The 22,713-nt window shown below is 45.0% G+C and overlaps 1 protein-coding gene across 3 annotated transcripts in view; it reads right to left on the reverse strand.

Moving 5' to 3' along the window:
• Positions 1 to 5,837: 5,837 nt before the first annotated feature.
• Positions 5,838 to 22,713, reverse strand: part of RUNX1 (RUNX family transcription factor 1) — a 412,164-nt gene continuing 395,288 nt past the window's right edge. For all 3 annotated transcript variants that reach the window (XM_082244907.1, XM_082244905.1, XM_082244906.1), the window contains 2 exons: positions 12,873 to 13,034; positions 5,838 to 7,647 (listed from right to left, as the gene is read on the reverse strand). In XM_082244907.1, coding sequence (XP_082101033.1) covers positions 7,154 to 7,647; positions 12,873 to 13,034 — 656 coding nt within the window. In that variant the 3' untranslated portion in view covers positions 5,838 to 7,153. The remainder of the gene's footprint in view (positions 7,648 to 12,872; positions 13,035 to 22,713) is intronic.

Genomic DNA, 22,713 nt, shown 5'->3' on the forward strand with positions numbered 1-22,713 from the left:
TGGCACAGTGATCACGTGATCGGGAGCCCATTTTACTGTGTCTCGATCACCACTCACAGTGACAGCATGGTCACAGTGACGGAGGCGTGCAATGGAGTGCGCTACCAGTACAAGACTTGCAGCAGCAAGGCATAGGCGCACCTTCATTACACCGTATTAATGCGTTGAGCTGGTGGGAAAGGGTTAAAGTGTATTTAAAGCCACAACGTTTGGAAGCTTTTCTTTTTGGCTAGCTGTATATTACTGGGGGGAACATGAAGTAGGAAGAAACCCCTTGGAAGTCAGGAAAATCCTCACAAAAAAATAAATTAAAAAAAGTATCCATCCCCTTTTTCCTGTTTCCAGTGACAACCTCAAAGTTTGGATTTTCTAACCCAGAGACGGTTGGTCACAAGAATAGATATAACAGTGGATCTACCAAGGTTGTAACCCTTCCTTACACTTTTGGCTTTAGATACCCTTTCCATAATTTATTTTTCCACTTTCTCCTCTCAAAGCCATCATGGAGATACAACCTTAAAAGCAAATACTGTTGAGATTTCCAAGAGACAAATGTCATTACCAATGATCTGTCACATGGGAAAACCTGATTTCAAAATTTAGAAAGGGAAAAGTGAAACTCTGCTGCCACCTGGTGACCACCATGGTGCATAACCAGGACATACCCTGTTGCTGGTAACCCATTCGCTTCCAGTGTGGAGATATAAGCTTCTAGCAGGACTTGGATTGACAACCTAATTAAACATTTCACATATGTGAAGAGATTCTCCACTTGCTCACAATGACCTGGTCCAGTGATTGACAGCCCGCCTCTCAATAAAGATTTAGTCCTGCCTAAGCTTAAAATTCAACTCCAGAAAACTTTTTTTTTTTGGTGGAGGATGCGGGCAATGATCCCGCTACCTTTCTCATGCCAAGTGAGAGGACGCGTAAAAATGATCCCTTGCAGTTGGGCTGTGCTTACAGTGCAAGCCTTAACTAGGGGAGAGTGCAAGCACTTTATATTACTTGATCATCTGGACCCTGCACTGGTCTTGATGTTGCCAGGACCTTAGACTGAGAAGATGCTGCGGGGAGGATCAGAGGATCGTGTCAATAGGTATGCTCTACCATGCCCTCGAGACCTAAATGAGAAATTAACCATGGCAGTAATGTTTAAATTACCCAGAATTGGGCATTAGTTAGATGTTGGAGTATTAAACCAGCCAGTGTTCTGTGGTCCTTCCATGGCCATTCTTGGGGGCTCCCATTCTCCCTGTTGGATTTGTAATTATTGGATATTATAGAGAATGTAACAGGAATTTCAGGGACAGACAAGGGCGGACATGAACACCCAAACTTCCGAGGTAGACAGGAGAAGAGTCTGGAATTATGGCAGGTTGATCTCCCTGCTGGAATATCCAAGGCATTTATCAAGCCAGGCATTGACTCAGCTGACCAGGATCCTCCAGTAACACTACTATTACTTTTGTGTGGATTGACCCTTTAAGAAAAAGGAGTGCTATGTTAAGTCTGAGCCTTTATTTGAATAGATCTGTCCCCAGATGGTTTGGTTGTTAAGCTTTCTGTGTCTATTGCAGATTTCAGGTAGGGGCTCAGACCTCCTAAAGCCCTACTGTGGAAGTTAATAAGCCAAGGGCTGAGAGTCCTTGAACAGCTACCCACTGCAAATAGAAAGGGTGTCATTTTTTTGAGGAACTCTTCAAGCCTCCATTTTTTTTCAAATTGTTAAATATTTTCAAAAGTTACCCAATCAGTCATTTCATAATACACTTTTTTTTTTTTTTGCCAAAGTGCAACAGCATTGTACAAATACAAATAAGCCGAAAAATATATTCATATATATTTATATTCTGTAAAAAACACTAAAGAAAACAAAAATGTTTTTAAATAAGCCAGTTTGTGCTGCCTGCAGCCACTTTTTTTTTTGCATTCATAATCATTTTATTTTTTTACCAAACACTGATCTGAAGGCCTGCTTTAAAATACTCTTCAAAGTTAATCTGCAATAAGTTCATTTAAATATTTTTTTATTATTTTATATATAGAATCCTGTATTTTACAATGTTTTCAGTCAGTGCCGTTAAAACCCTTATAAACAACTGCTTTAAAGAATTAACATTGAAATTATTAATTTTTTTTTTCACTTTAAGATCACATATGACATGCGATGGCACCAAATTTGGCATGAAGCGAAATCATACAATGAAAAAGTTGGCAGGAGAAAAAAAAAAACAAGATACAATGTTAAAAATAACTCCCTTATCTAACAGGATTTGCAGTTAAAGAAAGGTCATGCCTAAAATTGATCTGAAGGGCAACCTTTTTTTTTTCTTTGGATGGTATAGGAAAGGGTTAGAACTTCAGTCAGGTTTATATTGATCTAAAAATGGGCTAATGGAAGCACCAGACCAAGGATCAAAGAGTTTTTTAATTCAGGGTAAAAAAAACACATAAAACAGCCAACACGTCTTGGGCGCTCAAGGATCTCTTCTTCAGGGTTCAAATATTATATGTGGTTCAAAGGATTACCACTGTGCTGGCTGAATGGTACATAGTTGGCAGTTTATCTTCAGCTGGGAATCCTCATCCCAGGTTCTGCAAGTTCCTCGTAGCCGGCTTGCTCTTCAGATCTCTGAATCTAGGTGTTAGAGCCAGAGATTTGACCCACGCATTTTACTTTCCCTATTTCTCCTCTATTTGACTTGAGTTTTTTATTCTCGGTTTGGAAAGACTTTCTCCCTCTTCCTGTTAAGTCAAAAAGACTGGAAGGGAAGAAGAATCCCCCCCAAATGCTAAAACAAAAATACCTGACAGAAGTTGTATTTATTCCTTACTCCATCCAAAGGTTTAAGAAGAAGTTTTGGCTTAAGACATAAAGGCTTTGATGCTGTAGGACAGTAAAATTGGGCAGATGGTAGTGGTGGGGGAGTCAGAATCAAAATCTGCCACTGCAAACAACCAGAATCTATCTTTCTTAATGCTACAAATAGCTGAAACTGATTGGTGGCCATTGCTACACACCACTGCCTGCTGCACTGGGTTATTACAAGTCTTGATATCTGTACACAGTACTGGTCATTTACATCCCTGTAGGACGGTGCTTAGTCCCAGCATGCCTCGTGGTAGCACAATATAATGGAAGAGGTACTACTCATTATTAAATGAGAGATCTATAGGAGCATGCTTGACTATTGCTTGTGGTTCCTGAAGAAAGCATTGGATGTTGGGCTATGCTACATCCACCTGCTCAGTGGATCAACCTGGATACCTTATTTTCTGTCTTAATAATTTATACATTAGATGGGTATTCCATCCTTACTGGTGTAAATCCAAATGTCACCACATCATGGCATGAAAATTAAGTCTACCATTTTCTCTAATACCTTTTTTGCATCCAAATGTTCAATACTGAAAAGCTATTAGTAGTCAAATTTATTGGACTTGTTCTGAATTGTTGAAGATGTCTCGTAGCTTAGCCAAGTCACATCTTCGGTGCTAATAAGTATCAGGGAAACAGCCCAGAATTTATATCCACACAGGTAGCACAGACACCTTAACCAAAATTCCATTGAATGTGCCAATGGTTGATTGTCCAAATACATTCTTTCAAGGCCAATGACGTTCATTTCACCAGGAACATTCTTTAAAGCAGTTGCTTAGAAACTGCGGCCCCTTGCTTGTATTTATCCAGCCCTTGGGGCTCTTTTCTTCCCAATGATTTGGGGCACTATTTCTACTGCTGACACCAACAGTGGGGAATAATTCCTGCCATTGATACTAATGATGGGGCATTATTCCTCACACTAATATCAATGATCGGGCACTATTCCTCCCACTGATACCAACAATGGGACACTATTCCTCCCACTGATACCAACAATGGGACACTATTCCTCCCACTGATACCAACAATGGGACACTATTCCTCCCACTGATACCAACAATGGGACACTATTCCTCCCACTGATACCAACAATGGGACACTATTTCTTCCACTGTTACCAATGATGGGGTACTGCTCCTCCTCCTGATGATCACCAACCCTAAGGTCATGTTTTTTTTCACAAATGCTGGGCCATTATTCCTCCCACTAATACCAATGATGGGGCACTATTCCTCACACTAATATCAATGGTCGGGCACTATTCCTCCCACTGATACCAACAATGGGACTCTATTTCTTCCACTGATACCAATTATGGGGTACTGCTCCTCCTCCTGATGATCACCAACCCTAAGGTCATGTTTTTTTTCACAAATGCTGGGCCATTATTCCTCCCACTAATACCAATGATGGGGCAGCATTTCTTCCACTAACTACAATGATGGGGTACTACTCCTCCTTCTACTCATCATCAAACCTTAAGGCCATGTTTATTCTGATGCTGGGCCCCGTTGGTCACAATCCGGCCCCTACTTAAATCTGAAGGACAGTAAACTGGCCCTTTGTTTGAACCCTGCTTTAGAGGACAGTGAGGAGCTTGTGTTGGACAGAAAGAACAACTGGTTTGCAAGAAGCATGATTGAGACCATCCAAGTCAATCTGGAACAACCATCCCAGAACAATGATGTGGGTCTACGACACCCTCTGTCTTGCACACACAATGCAGTTTCAATATCTCTATCTTTCTATCTTGGCAATTTGACAACCATTTTAACCTTCAGCCATGTAAATCGAAGGATTAACGCATATTCAACCTTCCTAACACCAAGGATGGAATAATGTCGTTGGAACAGGAGGGTTCCACAACTTTCACGCTTCCAATCCTGTTCTTGGACAGTCAACATCTGCCTTGACACATTCCATGGTGATTGGACTAAGATTCCTGTGCTACCTGTATTGATATAATAGTTGGGGTATCGTCTTCGTACTATGGAGCTATGGAACGTCTTCATCATACACAAGTCCAGTTAAATGTGACTACTAACCAGCTATACCAAGACCTGGACAAATGAGAACCTTTGCAGGCACTTGAGAACAGTGGTCCTCAACCCTGGCCTACAGGGCCCACTAACAGGCCAGATTTGCAAGATAACTGAAATACATCCCAGGTGATATCATTTGCTGCTCAGTGATTGCAGTACTCTAGTCTGTATCTCCCCAAGGTAATACCTAAAATCTGGCCTGTTAGTGGGCCCTGTAGGCTAGGGTTGAGGACCACTGCTTTAGAAGGCTTTAAACCATTGCACTGAAATTTTCCATCACTTCCTTCCCCTTTAATACTAATTCTATCTAAAGTTTTTGTTTCTGGAAAAATGGAAACACCTCAGATAAGGGGAAATCTCCCTGAAGGGGACACAAACAGCAATCAAAATTATTTTATGTAGTAATTGTGTATAGTTAGAATTACATTTATTATTGCTTCCCCTGTCCCCACTTGGGGAGAGTTCTCCTCACTTCCTGTCTAGGTGATGGGTGTCAACGGGACAGGAAATTAAGGGAATTCTTCCCAACAGAAGTTTAATCGCTACAGAGCCCCTTACCATCTTCTGTGTCCCCCCGGTGTTCCTTAAGGCAGTGGTCCTCAACCCTGGCCTACAGGGTCCACTAACAGGCCAGATTTGCAAGATAACTGAAATACATCCCAGGTGATATAATTTGCTGCTCAGTGATTGCAGTACTCTAGTCTGAATCTCCCCAAGGTTATACTTAAAATCTGGCCTGTTAGTGGGCCCTGAGGACCGGAGTTGAGGACCACTGCCTTAAGGGACCAACAGTGAGGCTTAGTAGACAGGAGCAGATGGGGCCAAGATGGTCCTTTACTTGTCAAGTCAAGAGGTGGATTTAAATTCAGCAACCTATTTCTCAGGATCGAATGATCCTTTTGAATGCTTTTCAATCGTTTGCGGTTTAAGTTGCTCAGGCTTGGACAAGTTTTACTTTAAGGGATGGTTTATGTCCACCAAGGACTCCTATGGTTGCTTACAAGATGGTTACACAAGAAGCTTCCCTGTAATTTGCTCCTTGAAAGTCTTCTGCCCTTCAATGTATTGAATATTGCAAACAAGAGTAAGAACAAGCAGAATCCGGGGGATCAACAGCAACCAACTGAAAGCCAACTTTTAGCTAATGTGACTGCTGTAAGCTGTTATTTGATTGGCTACATGGGGTTACTGCAATTTGCTGTTGTTGGCGTTTCTTTAATAAATAAGGCGATCAGTGTCTATTACTGTTTTATCTGAAAACAAAATAAAAATAATAATTTGGGTATTGATATTCCTGCTCTAACCCTTAACTCCTCACAATGTTTCTTACCCCATTATGCACATTTTGTTTTGCACAGGTCAGGCTATTTTTATTATTCAGTCTTAGCACTGCCTTCTGAGGGAACAAAAAAATGACAAATTCAGGACAGATAATTTTCCCATCACGCAACAATATGTAAACAATTTTCTTGTACATCTGGGATAATACAAGGAAACAAACAACCCTGAATACAATACATATTTAAATAAAATAGCCACTCCTCAAGGGGGGCGCTCATATCCGAATAATTGCATGTCATTGCTCAAAATAACAAATAAAAACTATAAAAAAAGACGATGCAAAACATATGTAAAAAAAATGTAAAATTATATCTGAAAGCAATAGAAGAAAGCACAAAAAAGGCTTAAGGTGCCAAAAAGGTAAAACAAAGAAATGGGCGGCTTTTTTTTTTTCTTTTTTTCTTTTTTACAAAGAGTTTGTGTGTACAATGTAACAGAAGCATTGAAAGCTTTTTTTTAAAACATTTTTTTTTAAAAAAACATAAGCTGTTCAAATAATTTAGGGTGAGATTCCCAGCCTTTAAATCTTCTTTTTTTTTTTTTTTTTTTTCGTCCAGGTATTAAATTAAAAAAAAAAAAAATAGAAATAAAATTAAAAAATACATTTGGATGACCAGGTGAGATCAGATAGTCGATGGTCCTTCCAAACTTTGCACAATAAAACTGTCCATTTCCGCAAAGTCATATCGCTCAGCTGTACTGCTGAAGAAAAAAACAAAATGAGATAGACGTATTAAATAATTGTATTTCTTTGCCAGGTGATTTCACAGCATTCTGAGACCAGGTCTATCCTCAGTTCATAGTTTTATAGACTCTTCAGTATCTCCTGGCATTAAAGAGATTTCACATGTAAATGTCACACAGTTGACGCCTTATTTTTTTCTTAATATGGCCGCCAGACCGCTTCCTCCAAACGTGCCGTGGTGCCCATGTTGGTTGGCGAATTGCTGTGGCTTCCTTCCGTTTCCACCACGTCGTTTTGGTTCGGGAGGTTTGGGTTTAAGAGAGCGGACCCTGTGGAAGCGTTAGTGCAAGGAGGAAGGATGCGAGGAGGTGACCTGTCTCCCCCCGACATCATGGAGAATTGGTATGATCCAGCCGGTGTTCCATAATAGAGATGGTATGACGGGGAGCTGGTTTGGAAAGGTCCACCTTGAGCCTGAGAAGATCCTGGGTAGGGCGGTGGTAAGTAGGTGTGGTACCTCGTAGCAGTGTTCATAGCTGACATGCCGATACCAATTCCTGAAGATACTGGAGTTGGGGCGTACGTGAATGCTCCAGGATAGTGCATGCGGGGGTCTGAAATGGACGGCAGGCCGGAGAATTGGCGATCGATTCCGACTCGAGGGTCGCTAAACGCTGTCAGGTCTGAAGCTCCTGATTGGAAACAAAAAAATTCACAGATAAGGGGCAGGTAACAAATATAGGGGAAACACCGCTCCAGATGAGCAAGAAAAGCCAATTATGTCACTGATCCCTTCTGGCAGGTGCTGGCCCGACTCGCCATCCAAGAAGACAGAAGGAGATAGCCGCACACCGCAACAGGATACTGCACAATACTTCTTTAATCCACAAAATTACAGGTAATACAGCACAGGGTTCCAAGGATGCCAACGGGTTTCACACAACATAGCACTTAATCATAACATATGATGTTAACGTGTTTCACACAACATAGTGCTTAATCATAACATATTTAATCATATGTTGTGTAAAACGTGTTAACATCCTTGGAACCCTGTGCTGTATTACCTGTCAGTTTTTGTATGGAAGAAGCATTGTTCAGTATCATGTTGCGTTGTGTGTCTTCTTTTATCTTCAAGGGGCAGGTAAGCTTAAAACACGGGCAGGTAAGCTTAAAACACAGGCAGTCACATTCTATGAAACAGTCTTAACTGAACACTTTGAATTAGATTTTTGCGTAGACACAACTGAGAGTGGGAGGTAATCTGTTCTTACAGGCACAGGTGTCCCCATAAGTAAATTTCCCCTTTATTCCTGTTTGGGTGACAACTTAAAATGTTGGAATTTCTTTCACTTTTAAGGCAAAACTTAACACAAATGCTAAAAAAGAAAATGTTTAATTTTTACCTTTATGTTTTTTTTTTTTTGTGCTGCAAGGCAGTATTTTCTGATTTCTGGCCTGGACCGGGTCCCGCTGCCTCCTGGGACTGCTACATCACAGCTATCCCAGGAGGCAGTGTGTTGGTAAGGCTACAACTTTGCACTGCATGTGCACATACACTATATTACCAAAAGTATCGGGACACCTGCCTTTACACGCACATGAACTTTAAAGTGTAAGTCCAACCTAACACTAAGATCCCTGATCTAAGACTAACCTATCTAGCCCTGTAAAGAAGAAATCAGTATTAATACCTTTTTTAAAGCCGATCCAACCCAATCTCCAAGCTCTGCAGAGGCCATGGCCAACAACGGCTGTGAAATGAATGGGGAATGACGTCACCCATAGACTTACTATGGGGCCTTCGTTGTCAGATGTGTCCTCTGCACCCGCCTCCACAACGAAGCCGCCGCTGACAGCTCAGTGTGGGATCAGGTCGGATTTAAAAAAAGCTATGTATACTGATTTCTTCTTTAAAGGGTTAGACAGGTTAGTGTTAGATCATATGTGTCTGTAGATGCAGGAATTTTAGTGTTAGGGGCGACTTCTACTTTAATGGGATCCCAGTCTTAGTCCGTTCAATATTGGGTTGACCCACCCTTTGCGGCTTTAACAGCTTCAAATCCTCTGGGAAGGCTGTCCACAAGGTTTAGGAGTGTGTCTATGGCAGTGGCGACTGGTGCTCCATGGGCCAGGGGGGGCAGCAGACTGACTGCACCATACACCCCCCCCCCCCCGGACCACACCAGGCCGCACACCATCCCCCTCCGGACAACACCACAGCGAGACAGGAGGGGACAGGCAGGACCCACTCCCCGCTCACTACCCCTGACTGGACGCAGCAGCAGGCGGCGGCAGCTTCGGCTTCTTCCCCATCTGCTGCGTCTAATCCCTCCCAATGGCATGGTTTCTCCTTTCGGCCAATTGGGAAACGGGTCTCAAAACCCGCTTCCTGATTGGCTAGGAGGAGGATCCGTGTGACAATAGCGAATTTTCATTCGCTATTGTCACACAACTGGGTACCCTTTTTTTTTTAGCTTGTGAGAGCCTCTGGCTCTAATCACATGGTTAAAAAAAAAAAGCCCCATATGCCGCCCATATGACCAGTCGCCACTGGTCTATGGGAATGTTTGCCCATTCTTCCAGAAGCGTATTTGTGAGGTCAGGTGCTGATGTTGAACGAGAAGGCCTGGCTCACAGTCTGCGCACTAATTCATCCCAAAGAGGTTCTATTCGGGTGAGGTGCAAGCCAGTCAAGTTCCTCAACCCCAAACTTGCCCCCATCCATGTCTTTATGAACCTTGCTTTGTGCACTGGTGAGCATTCATGTTGGAACAGGAAGGAGTCATCCCCAAACTGTTCCCACAAAGTTGGGAGCATGAAATTGTCCAAGATGTCTCGGTATGCTGACACCTTAAGATTTCCCTTCACTGGAACTAAGGGGCCAAGCCCAACCCCTGAAAAACAACCCCACACCATAATCCCCCCTCCACCAAATGATTTGGACCAGTGCACAAAGCAAGGTCCATAAAGACATGGATGAGTGAGTTTGGGGTGGAAGAACTTGACTGGCCTGCACAGAGTCCTGACCTCAACTCAACAGAACAACTTTGGGATCAATTAGAGCAGAGATTGCGAGCCAGGCCTTCTCTCCAACATCAGTGCCTGACCTCACAAATGTACTTCTGGAAGAATGGTCAAACATTCCCATAGACACACTCCTAAACCTTGTGGACAGCCTTCCCAGAAGAGTTGAAGCTGTTAAAGCTGAAAAGGGTGGGCCAACTCAATATTGAACCCTACAGACTAAGACTAGGATACCATTAAAGTTCATCTGCATGTAATTATATATCATATAGTCATATATATATATATATACTTTGGTCACATGTCTCCATCTATATGTCATCCCTTTAATAATCTCTGGGAGGGGACCTATCATTTCACCTGACACCTTCCCATGGCCTGGGATCTCTTTCATGAACAGCAAATATTCAGCAGACAAATTGTTAAGACAAACAGTAATTACTTCATCCCTGTCTGGCTTGCTGAGTTACGTAAATGCAGCCACCGTGGTGAGACGCAGACCGGCGACAAAGCCAAAGCAGGAGCTTCAGCGCTGTCACTGAGTTCTTGGAAGAGCGAAAAGATTTTCTGAACTGATAAACCTCCCTCCTAATGGAGTCATCAGCACGGCACTAATGAAAGCGGCCTGTCAGTGCATGGCTTGGCAGCTGCACACACAGCACAGGTTGCAGAACAAAAACAAGCCCCAGGTAAGACACACTGCCCAGACAAGGTGTGCCGTCTGTCTAATGAACGGCTTATTCAGACTGTGCTCCTCTGTCAGCAATTGTAGGCAGAGATTTCAGGAGATCCACAATGAGGACTGAGGTCACAAGGCTTGGATGTGAGTTTAGCATATTTCCCTTCTGTAACCAGTAGGTGGCGCACTAAGGTGGCATTTACACCTCTGTGCTGGAAAATATAGGTGCATTTTAACAGAAATTTCAATGCATTGCAGGCATTCTTTTTATTGGGTATTACATGGCTTGTGTATGGAAAGGAAGGAAACCAAAAATTGGCTTTTTATTTAACATTTATATAAAATGCGAGTTAAGTGCATCTTATATTTTTACCTATTTCTGGGAAAATTAGCTAAGAACATTACTCACAGCATTTTACCCACTTACTGGGCACTTTCACCCCCTTCCTGCCTAGGCCAATTTTCAGCTTTCAGCGCTCTCACACTTTGAATGACAATTGCGCGGTCATACAACACTGTACCCATGTGACATGGTTATCAATATTTTGAGACAGATGGAACTTTCTTTTTGTGGTATTTAATCCCCACTGGGTTTTTTTTTTGCTAAACAAATGAAAAAAATGGAACATTTAAAAAAAGAAAAAAAACAAAAACTTTTTCTTAGTTTCTGTTATAAATTTTGCAAAAAAGTAATTTTTCTCCTTCACTGATGGGCACTAAAAGGTGGCATTTATGGGTACTAATAGGTGGCACTGATATACACTGAAAGGCGGCATTGATGGGCACCAATAGGTGGCACTGGTGAGCAGCACTGATGGGCACTGATGAGGAGGCACTGATGAGCAGCACTGATGAGCACTGATGAGCAGCACTTATGGGCACTGATGAGGAGGCACTGATGAGCAGCACTTATGAGCACTGAGGAGGCACTGATGAGCAGCACTTATGGGCACTGATGAGGAGGCACTGATGAGCAGCACTTATAAGCACTGATGAGCAGCACTTTTGGGCACTGATGAGGAGGCACTGATCACAGAGTGTGCCCCAATGGAAGCCTTCCTGGAACAACAGAGCCACGTTGTGGCCGTCTTTCGACTATAGAGGGGTAAGGAAGTGGTTAAATAAAAATATCATTAACCACTTCAATGACAGACACACTTTCACCCCCTTTCTGCCCATGCTGATTTTCAGATATCAGCGTTGCCACACTTTGAATGACAATTACTCTGCCATGCAACACTGTACCCACATTATTTTTTTTTATATTTTTTTGAGATAGATAGAGCTTTCTTTTAGTGGTATCTAATCACCACTGTTTTTTTTTTCGATATACACACAACAAAAAAAAAAAAAATACCAAAAATTTCAAAATTGAATAACTTATTTAAAAAATGTAATAAAAAAAAATCAGAATGATACCCAACCCGCCATCATTTTACTTTCATTAAAACATGTAAAATTGTGCCATAAATAGACTTTGCAACCCCCTCCTCAGTTAACTCTAGTCTAAGTTATCCTAAAAGTCTCTACCCCTGCCTGACAGAAAGTATGATGGTGGTGCTGGGCTTTCTTATTAGAAAGCGCAGTAAAAGTTGCAAGCAGTGTGTCATAGGTATGCTCTGCTTATTAGTCAAAAAGTATTATACAAATAGTGTTTAAAATTGATCAACCTTCAAAAAATGTACCCCAAAAAACATAATAGCTCCTCTTGAACTAGTGGGGAGATCTGCCATTATTGTCAGTTCATTCAGACATCCACCAATCAGAAACAAATAAAACTTCAACCCGCCACTGGTTACCATCTACGCATTGTGACGCATTGGTGGGCAGGATGTTGGAGGATGTGTATGTGTCACATAGCTTTCTGACCTACAAATGATGAGAGATTATTTTTTTGGCTGATATGGAGAAAACACATTTTTTGTTTTCTCAGAATCGATTCTGTTTTGGGTCCTGGAGTCCAGAGGCTTTGTAGTCCTTTTGGGGGGGGGGGGGTAAAGCCATCATTCCTAGGTCCAAATCTTTTTTGAATGCAGATGCAGCCAGTCTGATTTGAAATTTAAGCTGGTGAAAAAGTCCCATAACAATGAACTGATGACTACTGAATAAAATAAGTCTTGGGATTGCCTGAGCTCTCCCTTTGAAAATGCTATCTGCCTGGCTGTGATTTTGTTCCCCTTTAAGCGGAGTATGGTAATCCCGGGATCTTACCTGATAATCGGCTGGAGATCTCTGCGCTGAGCGAAGACATGCCGCTGGCTCGCCCCGGTGAGATGGGTGTAGCTGGGTGCACGGACGGGGTGGCGATGGATCCAATGTACTGATAGGACTGGTCATAGGACCAGGAAGGAGATGTCTGCACTTGTCTGGTATCTGCGGGAAGAAAAGAAAACAAGTTGGTTTATAGGGATGGAGGAGAAGGGGGGGTGGAAAAAATAAGTCACAGTTTTTCTGCTCCCTGACCACCCACCTACCATGGCAGCTGAAGGGGCTGGCACACATGCCAGGGCTACAATACTTCAGGGCTGCAGCAAATCAATTAGGCTTGCTTTAGTTTAACAATGCTGTTAACATGGCCAGTGGTGCGGCAACATTTTATACAATATCAGGACAGCCAGCAATAGCGACCCATTTATAGGAATAAGGCTGCACCCCAACCGCCAACACATTATTCCTATTTAGCAGCAAAATAAATAAATTCATAAATAAATGTTAGACATATGATCAACATGTACAAATTAGGGATAGACCGATTATTGGCAAGGCTGATATGCACTTTCCCCGATATATCGGCATCGGCCCCGTAACTGGCCGATATTCTTGTGACATCATTCTGCCTTCTTAGGCCGCCTCCCTCGCCTTGGACAGCCTCGTCTGGAGTCGGGATCTAGTCTCATGGGAGTGTATCACAGCCATACACCCACCCACAGCAGCCCGGTGCCAGCCACCCACATCCACAGGCCCTGTACCAGCCAGCCAGCGACCCAAAGGCCCTGTACCAGCCAGCCAGCCACCCACAGCCCCTGTGCCAACCAGCCACTCAACACAGGGTGCCAGCAAGCCACCAACCACAGGGTGCAAGCCAGCCACCCACAGCTTCTGTGCCAGCCAGCCACTCACCACAGGGTGCCAGCAAGCCACCAACCACAGGGTGCAAGCCAGCCAGGGTGCAAGCCAGCCACCCACAGCTTCTGTGCCAGCCAGCCACTCACCACAGGGTGCCAGCAAGCCACCAACCACAGGGTGCAAGCCAGCCAGGGTGCAAGCCAGCCACCCACAGCTCCTGTGCCAGCCAGCCACTCACCACAGGGTGCCAGCAAGCCACCAACCACAGGGTGCCAGCAAGCCACCAACCACAGGGTGCAAGCCAGCCACCCACAGCCCCTGTGCCAGCCAGCCGCCCACCATAGGGTGCCAGACAGCCAGCCACCCACCACAGGGTGCCAGCCAGCCAACAGCCAACCATCCACCCCACAGGGTGCCAGCCAGCCAACCATCCACCACAGGGTGCCAGCCAGTCACCCACTACAGGGTGCCAGCAAGCCAGCCATTAAACATTAAACAAAAATTAACATGTTCAGTACCAGATTTGTGTCCAAAATTGTCTTTTTTTTTCAAAACTTTAATTGTACAAAATATCGGCCCATATCGGCCGATACCGATACGTTGTGACCAAAATGTCGATATCAGCCCTGAAAGAACCATATCGGTCTATCCCTAGTACAAATACATAAGGGGTACATATAGTGAACTTGGTGTTGAGTTATTCACTTTAAGGTCAACACAGAGGACAAGGGGGCATTCTTTACGTCTGGAGGAAAAGAGATTTTGTCTCCAAATACGGAAAGGTTTCTTCTCAGTAAGAGCTGTGAAAATGTGGAATAGACTCCCTCCAGAGGTGGTTCTGTCCAGCTCAGTAGATTGCTTTAAAAAGGCCTGGATTCTTTCCTGGGTGTACATAATATAACTGGGTACAAATATTTATAGGTAAAGTTGATCCAGGGAATATCTGATTGCCTCTTGGGGGATCAGGAAGGAATTTTTTCCCCTGCTGGAGCAAATTGCATCATGCTTTGCTGGGGGGTTTTTACCTTCCTCTGAATCAACTGCGGGTATAGGATTGTGTATATGGCAGGGGTCTCCAAATTATGGTCCTCCAGTTGTTCAGGAACTACAATTCCCATCATGCCTAGTCATGTCTGTGAATGTCAGAGTTTTGCAATGCCTCCTGGGACGTGTAGTTCCACCACAGCTGGAGGGCCGTGGTTTGGGGATCCCTGGTATATGGGATTGTATGGTTGTTTTTTTTTTTCTATTAATTGAACTAGATGGACTTGTGTCCTTTTTCAACCTGACTAACTATGCAGTATCCCATCCTGAATACCTGGCAGCTGCTGCTCACCCCCCCACCATGGATCACCTTTCAGAGAGCGTCACTCTTTACATGTAGTCGCCTCCTTCCCCTTTGTAGCATTATGACATGACATATTTCTTTTCTGCCACTAGATGGCAGTGATGTCATGCAGATAAAGCAGTGGAGAGCCCCACCTGCAGGTGTAGAGGAGTCATTTCATTCCATAAAGGAAACTCTACTCCAGCCAGTGCTGGGAGGATTTCCCACACAATGCTGGGCTCTGACACCCTCAGTAGGTGATGAATAGCAATGCTGACCTCAGGACACAATTCCAAGTGCCATTACTCACCAGTACAAATCCCAGAATCACAGCATTGCACAATCCCTGCTGCTTTCATGTCCGCCAACAGCTCACTGATCATTCCAAACAGCTGGGATCATCATGTCTGTCGCCTGGAGGGCTGAAAATCCTGGATTCCCAAAAACCTTCCACCTTCTCACTGCATGCCTTATTATATGTCATCAATGTGTCTCTGTGCTTCTCTATGACTCATGGGACAGGAAGTGAGGGAAAATCTCCCCACTGGGGGTCACAAATTTTTCGTAGACTGTGGGAAGTGAGCAACCTCCTGATAATTGATCAGCTGCCATTGCCTTTCCTGTCCCAGGTGACACCCACGCTTGCCATTTTATATACCGGTGTCACAGGGACAGGAAGTGAGTGAAAATCTCCCCACTGGGGGTCACAGGAATAAAAACAACTTTTTGGTAAACTGGGGGAAGTGAGCAACCTCCTGATAATTCATCTGCTGTCATTGCCTTTCCTGTCCCAGGTGACACCCACACTTGCCATTTTATATACCGGTGTCACAGGGACAGGAAGTGAGGGAAAATCTCCCCACTGCTGGTCACACATTTCTCATAGACTGGAGGAAGTGAGCAACCTCATGGTAATTCATCTGCTGTCATTGCCTTTCCTGTCCCAGGTGACACCCACGCTTGCCATTTTATATACCGGTGTCACAGGGACAGGAAGTGAGGGAAAATCTCCCCACTGGGGTCAGAAGTGGTATACTTTTTCTATCCAAAAACTCAAATACAAAATACCTGCAGACTGAGTTCTAATTGGGACGGAGCGATGGGATTGGTACACTTGTGGCCGGCGTTAGTCCTATGAATCTGACCCATGAGCCGGCAGACAGACAGACCACGCCGGGGACAGAGGCGCTCTTATTATTTGTCGCAAGAAGAAACAAAAGGCGGCTGGTAGGAAGTTGGTGGTTTCAGGTAAGGAGCTTAACGTGTGATTTGAGGATATGAAACTTCCTGTTGGAGGGTAAGCAGAAGAGAGAGGAGGCGGATGACACCATGGGGGCCACAGGAAGTGGAGGGACACATATTCTGTTAAAGGGGACATCACCTACTGATTTGCTGTTCTTGATTGTTTTGGGGTCACTTCCTACTCTACTTTACTCACCCCATTGTGAGTGATGCCTACAGACATTTTCCAGCATGCTGGGCAATAATGATAACCCAGCACAGAGAGTGGAGGGGTCATTCCAATGTTGTACATCAGGGGTCTCCAAACCGCGGCCCGGGGGCCAGATGCGGCTCTTTGCTTACTTTTATTTGGCCCTTGGTGCACTAATTCATCCACTGATACCAACAATGGGGCATAATTCCCCCCCCCCAACCCCATGACACCAGTAAAGGGGGCACAATTCCTCCCAATGACACCAAAGAAGGGGAAAGTTCCTCCCAATGACACTAAAGAAGGGGAAATTTCCTCCTACTGGCAACAACAACGAGGCAAAATTCCTCCCAATGACACCAATGATAGGGAACAAATTATCCCACTGACACCGAAAAAGGGGCACAATTCCTCCCGATGACACCAATGATGGGGTAAAATTCCCCCAACTGACACATATGATGGGGCACAATTCCTCCCACTGACACCAATAATGGGGCACAATTCCTCCCACTGACACCAATGATGGGGCACTATTCCTCCTACTGACACCAATGATGGGGCACTATTCCTCCCACTGACACTAATGATGGGGCACAATTCCCCCCACTGACACCAATGATGAGGCACTATTTCTCCCACTGACACCAATGACGGGGAACTATTTCTCCCACTGACACCAATAATGGAGCACTATTCCTCCTACTGACACCAATGATGGGGCACTATTCCTTCCACTGACACCAATGATGGGGCACTATTTCTTTCACTGACACCAACATTTACACAGCAACGTCACACAGCGCAGTCAACTCGGGAGACCTGATTTTTTTTTGCTGCAGTCGAGCAGCACTTCCAAGTCCCAGCCTGTGATTGGACAGTGAAAGGAGAAGCAGGTCCTCACTTTGTCACTCTGCTCCTTGTTAGCATATAAGCACTGCAGCAGAACTGACCGGCTCCTTGTCCCTCCGTCTGAGCTCTGCTGTATAAAATTCTTCTACTGCTGGTATATAAGTATGACCTGATATATAATAGTGAATACAGAGCTGCTGTGTCTTCTCTCAGGGGAAGTGACAGGCGGTGACCCCCCCTCTCCCCGCCAGGAGACTCGGGAAGCAGTAGAGCGAGTCCCCCTGCTGGCGGTGTGGGTTGTCTACGCTTCAGTCAATGTGTCCGGAGAGTCAATATGTGTTCAGTTCTGCCCAATGGACTTTCCTCGGCTGCTGCACTACAAAGAAGAGAAATGATCAAACAGTTTTTGTGCGGTGTCTGGTGCAGGATCTGCTGTGCAGAACGGCGCTGACAGAACTCTGACTCAGCATGCATCACCCATTACTCACCACCAGGTGTCAGCCACACACAGGGATGGCATGACAGCTGGCACATCCTGGCATCTCCTGACACCCCCATTCCGGGAAATGGTGATCAGACCAAAAATATTCACCCCTGCCCATCCCCCCTTCTCAGAGGCAGAATAAAGTCACATCTGCAATCACAGCAGACATGACATCCCAATATAAACCCACCTAGTGACACTTACCTGTCAGAGCTAAACTCCGCCCTTCCCTGCAGGCCTGCACAATGCTACCTCTTCCTCTCCTGTACTCCAATCACTTCCTCTGATTTCACCGCACACTGTGAGCTTCTCATATTGTGCATTAGAACCCTCATTTGCAGGCTGGATGACATCCAGCATCATCTAGCCCCTTCCTCCCCAGCCTGACAGTCCCTGGCCCACCCCTTTCATTCATTGGATTTCAGTTCTTTCAGTCAGCATCCAATGTGGGGGAGTCTACTGTTTTCAGGAAGCTAAGTGCAGCCCCTCCCACCAGCCATGATCTGTGCGCATCGCATAGAGAAACACAGAGACCCAATGGTGACATCACATGGGGGTGGTCAGCCTGCCTGGGAACGCCCCACTCCTCCAGACTGACTTCCACCCTTGAAGTCATTTTGATTATTATTATTATTACTATACAGGATTTATATAGCGCCAACAGTTTGTGCAGCTCTTATATTTGCATAACTCCTCCCAGGAGCCAGTCCACTGCTTACATCAGAACTGAGGGCTCTAAGGAGGAGTACAGAGGAGGGCGCTGTGATCTTTTCAGGAAACAATCTACAACACCCTGCTGGCCCCTCCCACCAGCCATGATCTGTCTGCATTGCATAGAGAAATCTACAACACTCTGCTGGCCCCTCCCACCAGCCATGATCTGTCTGCATTGCATAGAGAAACACAGAGACTCAATGACCACGAAAAAGGAATTTTTTTTTATAACATTTCATTTTTATATTATGTACTGTATATATTATTAATAAATATATATTTTATTTATAATATTTGTATTAGAATTTTGATGAGGGGACTCATCAACATAGTAATAAAATTATATTTAAAAAAAAAACCTTTCCTTTTTCATTACATCTCTTGTTTTATACTTGGTGACATCATCACCGCGTCTCTGTTCTTCTCTATGCAATGCAGGCAGATCATGGCTGGTGGGAGGGGCCAGCAGGGTGTTGTACATAGCTTCCTGAAAACATTACAGGGCCCTTCCTTAGTATTCCTTTACAGGGCCCTCAGCCCTGATGTAAGCAGTGGGCTGGCTCCTGTGAGGAGTTATGCAAATATAAGAGCTGCACAAACTGTAGGCGGTGTATAAATCCTATATAATAATAATAATAATATTAATAACAATAATAATAATAATCACAATGCCTTGGTGGGTGGAAGTCAGTCTGGAGGAGTGGGGTGTTCCCAGGCAGGCTGACCACCCACATGGGATGTCATTACTGGGTCTCTGTCCTTCTCTATGCAGCAGAGAGGATGAACCAGGGAAGCCAAATTATAAGCGGATTAAACTCCATCTCTAACGTAGTAATAAACCCAAAAGCAGATATTTATTATATTTCAGCCTGCCAATCATAAGATCTGGTGGCTGCATTAGTTTTCTTTTTTAGTCCGTCTTCTCTTTATTCTCCTCTGGTGATCCGGCCAGTAAGTCTGTTCTTTTTAAAACAGAACAAGCTGCTCTGCAGATGTGTCAGCTAGAGGGTTGAGACAAACCATTTATACCACTGACAGGGGTGCTTACAATAATTCTTATTATTCAGGATTTTTATATATCGCTAACAGTTTACACAGCGCTTTACAACATTAGGGTAGACAGTACAACTACAAAACACTGTAATACAGTAGGAATCAGAGGGCCCCGATCCTCAGAGCTTACAATCTAAAAATAATCTTTTACTGTAAACCATGGGTGTCCAACCTTTTGGCTTCTCTGAGCCACATTGAGTGTCCAGAAATTTTCTCGGGCCGCATATAAAATATATACTATTAGTTAAGGTATATAAGTAATAAAACGCCGCCGCGCCCTTCCCGTGCTGCCGCGCCCCCCCCCCCCCCCAGCACTAATTTAACACAACTAGTGGATGATCCCCTCTGAGGCTGCCTCTGTGGCCGTCCCCCCGACTCGACTTCCTTCCTCCCCAAAAAAAAAGAAGATTGTCAGGGGGCAGTGGGCCGCATTGCCTGCGGTTCTGGGCCGCATGCGGCCCCCGGGCCGCAGATTGGACATGCCTGCTGTAAACCCTTTAGCCCAAAAGGAAAAAAAACTGCTGTTGTAACGAATTATAAACTGTGAGCTGGAGCTTGGCTTCAATCCGTTTGTGTATTTAAATCTGCTAGTAAATCTAACACTCCTCTCCGCCCCCCCCACCCCCCACTGTCTGCTGTGCCACCTGTGACCCTTCATCCAGAGTGTGTGTGATGCTCTAATACAGGAGGTGTGTTACTGGCCAGATCACCAGGTGAAAACAGAGGGGGAACACAGAAAAGGAATGCAGCCGTCACATGTAATGATTGGTAAGCTCCAATCTGTGACATTTCTGCCTTTGGGTTTGGTGTCCTATTGACGGTCTATGATGGGAATGTAGATATGATTTCCTTTATTGGCCGGTGAGCCCCCTTTGTCGAGGGGAATTTCTGGAAATGCGGATCTCTATGATGATCTCAGGATGAGCGGATTCAGTTTTCCGTCTTGGAGAAATCAGCCGGCGTGTATCGGATGAAACCTTCAGACTGGCTGGGATGAGGTCACCTTGGGGGGGGGGGGGTTGGGAAGCTCCCTCTAGGGCACGGCTTTGATTAACAAGGTGAAGTCAGGTCCCCTTCATGTGTACAGAGAAAAGCCGTATTGTTTCACAGAGGCTTTGAATGCGGGATTGATATCCGCCGTACGTCGCCGTGTAATGACATGAAAGAGAAGCAAGCTGTCACTTGGCACCCGGCGCGGAGGGGACGCGGCGAGCCGTGGGGACTCTCCTACGGGATAAAGTCAGCTCGGTCGGGCGGAGGATGTCAGCGCGGTGTGTGGCTGGGGATCTTCTCAAGGGCATGGAAATCCGGGTGCAAATTCAGCAATTACGCGTCGGTTCACAGATATGCGACGTCAGAAATCGCATGAGACTCGGAGCGCACTGCTCTGCAAATCCCATGCGATGTCTGTGCAATGCGAATTCAGCCATACAGATTGTATGGCTGAATTCACATCGCATTCGGACACAACTCACACAGGACCCTTTTTGGGGTCCACACCAGAATCGGATCGCATGGGTGTTCACAACTATGCCATCCGATTCATGTCTGAGCTGACAGTTCGCACTACGATACGCGAACTGATATGGGGGTGTCATTAACTTTGTACTGACACTCCCAGCGATTCACATACAACAGTGTGAACTGCCTGTGAGTTGAATGCGATGCAGGAGCCCGCAGTGGATTCGCAGGGTTCCCGCATCGCATACGTGTGAGCCGGGACTAAAACATCACCAATAAAAATGTAAAAAATTAAGATATTCATAAATTTAGGCTACTATGTTTTCTGCAACATATTTTTGGTATAAAAAAAAAAAAAAAATCCCAATAAGCGTACATTGATTGGTTTGCGCAAAAATTATAGCGACTACAAACTATGAGATATTTTTATTTATTTATTTTTTATACTAGTATTGGCAGCGATCAGCAACTTATAGCGTGACTCCGATATTGTGGCGGACATTCGGACACTAACTGACACTTTGTGGGAACCAGTGACTCTAATACAGTGATCAGTGCTAATAATATGCACTGTCACTGTACTAATGACACTGGCTGGGAAGGGGTTAAACATCAGGGGCGATCAAATGGTTAACTGTGTGCCTAGCCAGTGTTTATGTGTACACTAGGTGAGGAGCTTTCACTAAGGGAAGGGATGGATTTTATTCCATGCTTTGCAGAGACACAAAATCCATCCCCTCCCCCCTGTCAGAACGGAGCTCTCCCTTGTTTACATAAGCACAGTTTCGTTCTGTGTGTTTTCCTGACGATCGGCGGGTGCCGGCGGTCATCCATTGGCTGGCACCCGCTGATCGGCTTCTGCTGTGACAAATCAGAGCAGAAGCGGCCCCCCTCCCGTACCCGGAAGTTGCTGATCACATACTTTGTACCCGATCTGCCACAGAAGAGCCGCTCTGGCACCGTACATCTAAGTAATGCGGTTGGCAAGCGGTTAGGTAACGCCCACATGTGATGCTGAGCCTCTATGATTGAAAGCAGAGCCGGGACAAGGGGTGGGCGGGAGGGACAGTTGCCCAGGGTTGGGCGGGAGGGACAGTTGCCCTGGGCGCAATAGTTTACTGGGTGTAGGATCCTCTAAGCTTGCACATCATAAATGGGGTAGGGGGCACAGTTTGGCTTCTTTGCCCTGGGCACTGGATGACCTTGTCCCGGCACTGATTGAAAGATCCAAAATCCAATGGATGAAAGGGGCAGGCCAGAGACTGGGGAGGGCAAAATGATGCTGGGTGTCCTCCAGCCAGGAAATGTCTTGATGGGTGGATATCAGTATGGAGCAGTGGGTGTTCCTAAGCAGCCTGTATTTGCATCCACACCACCCTAAGTAAAGCCTATCTGTGATGCCGAGCCCTCTGGGCTGATAGAACTGTGAATGAAAGGAACAGGCCAGGGACAGTCAGGCTGGGGAGGAAAGTGCTAAATGATGCTGGGTTTCCTCCATTCAGGTAATGAGGTGGGCTCTATCGGACTTGCTGAGCTTCTAATGCACACTGTTGGAAGGTCACAGTGTGCGGTGAAATCAGAGAAAGCCATTTCAGTAGAGGAGAGGGTAGAGCTATGTAAGACTGAAGGGAAGGGTGAAGCTCAGCGTTAGGCGTTCCCTGTG

This window comes from Pelophylax lessonae (genome assembly GCF_965119305.1).
Source record: "Pelophylax lessonae genome assembly, chromosome: 2".
Classification (NCBI taxonomy): domain Eukaryota; kingdom Metazoa; phylum Chordata; class Amphibia; order Anura; family Ranidae; genus Pelophylax; species Pelophylax lessonae.